This window comes from Rhamphochromis longiceps, linkage group LG5, assembly GCF_057381845.1.
Source record: "Rhamphochromis longiceps isolate RC_006_pf linkage group LG5, R_longiceps_female_GT1.1, whole genome shotgun sequence".
Classification (NCBI taxonomy): domain Eukaryota; kingdom Metazoa; phylum Chordata; class Actinopteri; order Cichliformes; family Cichlidae; genus Rhamphochromis; species Rhamphochromis longiceps.
The window spans coordinates 10,573,554-10,576,761 of NC_140561.1; the positions used below are offsets into that span (position 1 = coordinate 10,573,554).

Genomic DNA, 3,208 nt, shown 5'->3' on the forward strand with positions numbered 1-3,208 from the left:
AAAGCTCTTTGGTCTTGGCCATGGCGGAGTTTGGAGTCTGACTGTTTGAGGCTGTGGACAGGTGTCTTTTATACAGATGATGAGTTCAAACAGGTGCCATTCATACAGGTAACGAGTGGGGGACAGAAAAGCTTCTTACAGAAGACGTTACAGGTCTGTGAGAGCCAGAGATTTTCCTTGTTTGAGGTGACCAAATACTTATTTTCCACCCTAATTTACGAATAAATTCTTTACAAATCCTACCATGTGAATTCATGGATTTCTTTTTCACATTCTGTCTCTCACAGTTGAAGTGTACCTCTGGTGCAAATTACTGACCTCTGTCATCATTTTAAGTGGGGGAACTTGCACAATCAGTGGCTGACTAAATACTTTTTTGCCCCACTGTATCTCTATCTCTATCTATCTGTTACACATTCTTCAGTTTCAGGTATTTGTACATATTTCCAGTAGCATTTCAATTTCAGTTACTTCAAAGACAGAAGAGCCTGTAAACTATTGTAGTTTGAGGCAGTCAAACTGGAATCAGCTGAGAAATTTTAGTTTGAGGATTTCTTTCATTACTGACTTTAACACAAAACTGAAGAGGGCCTTTACTAAAAAGCGGAGGCCTCAAAAGAGGTGCTCAGGTGATGCCCTGTAGAAGTTCGGGACTTGGCAAAAGAGCATGAATCAAATGATTATTATCAGCATGTTAAAGAGGAAGAAAATGGATGATCTCAAAGATGAAACTTCTGATCCAGAAGCAGAAAAACTTGAGGAACCAGATCATGAAAGGTAGCCTCAGAGAGTTTGGAGTGTAACCGACCCAGAGTTTGGGCCGGTAAAACAGATTAAATGTTCCTGCAAAACAGGGAAATGATGAGACAGACGACTGGTGAAGTTTCTCTTTGCCTCGCTTCTGCCATATTTATTTATATAATCACATGTATTTTTAATTTGCAGCATCACCATTCTCTATATACAACAGAAATAACAGTAAAACCGTCTGTGTGTTCAAGCTGCAATACCACGATCTTTACATGGGAAACAAGAATACTTCACGTGTAGTGACCTTCAAATCATTTACTCGGTTATTCTCTCTGAATGACAATTCAAAACAATATGAAATGCATGTTCAAATACATTTTACCTCTCTTTAACTCTTAACCCAAATACCTATGTATTCTGATTGTTTTAACCAACATACCAGTGCTTGGTCTTAAACCAATTTAGCTTAGTGGCTCACAAATACATGAAAGAGTCATGTGTATGTCGACAGGCTTAGCTTTAGCTTTAACATTCTCAAAATCACTTTTCAGAACCAGTAAACAGTCGTTTTTCACTGCCAACAGCAGATTAACAATATCAGGACACAAAAAGGAGCTTATTCAGCTAAACGACCCGAAATAAGTGACGAAAGGAAACCAAAATGGCGCCCGCGGCTGGCTGGGCTTTGGCATTTTTTCAGTCCTTCTACTTCATAAAACGTAACCAATAACAGCGTTTACCCGCTGATTTATACCCCCACATTTAGCTATGTTTCTTATCAATATTTTACAACCGTTTTACTATAGCTTTACCGGTTACAAACCTGCAAAACAGGGAAATGATGAGACAGACGACTGGTGAAGTTTCTCTTTGCCTCGCTTCTGCCATATTGGAGAGGAGGGCCTATGACCTCGCTATTCTGTCTCACTGAACAATGCGCCACCCGGAGGCTGGGGGGTGCAACTACCTCATTAAACATAGTTCACTTCGGTGACAAATCTCTCTTTCTTTTAAGTACTACTTCTGATGGGATCACACATTAGTGTGTCACACGCTCCCTGACAAATGGAAATGGCTCCTGACATTCAAAAATACAAACATTTTCAAAAGTAATACAGTCAAATACTCAACATGGCATATGTGCAGGGTAAGTATATGGCCCAACTGGATAAGGCACACAAGATGCAAACCCTGGGCTAAATGGTACAAAAGGTGTTAGTGTCCATGGCTGGTATGGAAAGAATGGCGCAGCTAGTGCAGATACTATGGCCTGTGGCTGTAGAGCCGGTTCTCCCAGTGACTCATAAGTAAACACTTGTCTAGGTCTCCTTTCTCGGGCTGACCTTCTTAACTCAGTCTGTGGGTCACCTGCTGGTATCTGTGGTAGCGCTTGGCCAGGTAAAGTGGACCTTTCACATCCTTCTTCCAGACAATTTGGCTGTGCCTGTACCTCAGGGACAGGGGGCATCTGACTGTCTATTCCTGTCTGTTCATGTTCGCTGGAGGTTCTTTCTCTTTCACTGTCTCTAGTTGGTAACTGGAAGCGGTTCCTTTGGTCCTCAGGGCTTTGGCTTGTTGGGGGTACGCCAGATTGACTATAATGGACGTCTCTTTCAACATGTCTAGCCTCTCTGGGGAACCTAAACCAGTACCCTCCTGCATCCTCATCAGATTCTGAGTCACTAGAATCGCTTTTCTGTCTGTTTTGTTCACTTAACTCCGCTTCTCTCTGTCTAATCGGTTTCTTAGGTGCCTGCTCAGATCTCGGAGGCGGAGCCTCAACTGGGAGGTCGTTAACCAGTAATAGGAGGTTACGGTGTAGGACCCTGGTTTTACTTCCATCACTGCCCTCCGAATAGACTGCATAAACTGGATTATCACCTATTTGCCCTTTAACCAAATAAATGGTTTTCTCCCAGTAAGATCGCAGCTTCCCTGGTCCCCCACGTTCCCTGCAGTTCCTTACGAGGACCCTATCACCAGGCTGTAACACTACACCCCTCAGCTTTTTATCATAGAAAGACTTGTTTTTGATACTAGACAACCTACTTTTTTCACTGGCTATCCTGTACGCTTCTGTCATTCTTTTCGCCCACCTGTCTGTGTAGCTTTTGTGTGACATTATCTGCTTCTCCCCAACTAGGCCAAATAAAATGTCTACCGGAAGGCGCGGGTGATGCCCAAACAGTAGAAAATGGGGGGAAAAACCTGTGGTTTCATGGCGCGTACAGTTGTAGGCGTGAACTATGTGTGGCAAATGATCCTTCCAATTCCCCTTTTCTTTTTCACCTAGCGTTCTTAACATTTGTAAAAGTGTCCTGTTAAACCTCTCGGCAGGATTACCTTGAGGATGATATGGGGATGTTCTCGAGTGTCCAGTACCTGATTTCTCCCTCAGTGTCTTGAAAAGTTCATTTTCAAACTCGCGCCCTTGGTCGTGGTGAAGTCGTGCTGGGTA

General features: G+C 43.0%; 1 protein-coding gene across 1 annotated transcript; it reads right to left on the reverse strand.

Moving 5' to 3' along the window:
• Positions 1-803: 803 nt before the first annotated feature.
• On the reverse strand, positions 804-2,884 carry LOC146669220 (uncharacterized). The gene is made up of 2 exons (XM_085405716.1): positions 1,574-2,884; positions 804-843 (listed from the first exon to the last, which is right to left on the reverse strand). The coding sequence occupies exon 1, from the start codon at positions 2,870-2,872 to the stop codon at positions 1,877-1,879; it is 996 nt and encodes a 331-aa protein (XP_085261842.1). The 5' UTR covers positions 2,873-2,884; the 3' UTR covers positions 804-843; positions 1,574-1,876.
• Positions 2,885-3,208: the final 324 nt, after the last annotated feature.

What these genes read in the sequence shown, in the direction of transcription:
- LOC146669220 (XM_085405716.1), bottom strand. Translation starts at nt 2,872, where the DNA reads ATGTCACACAAAAGCTACACAGACAGGTGGGCGAAAAGAATGACAGAA.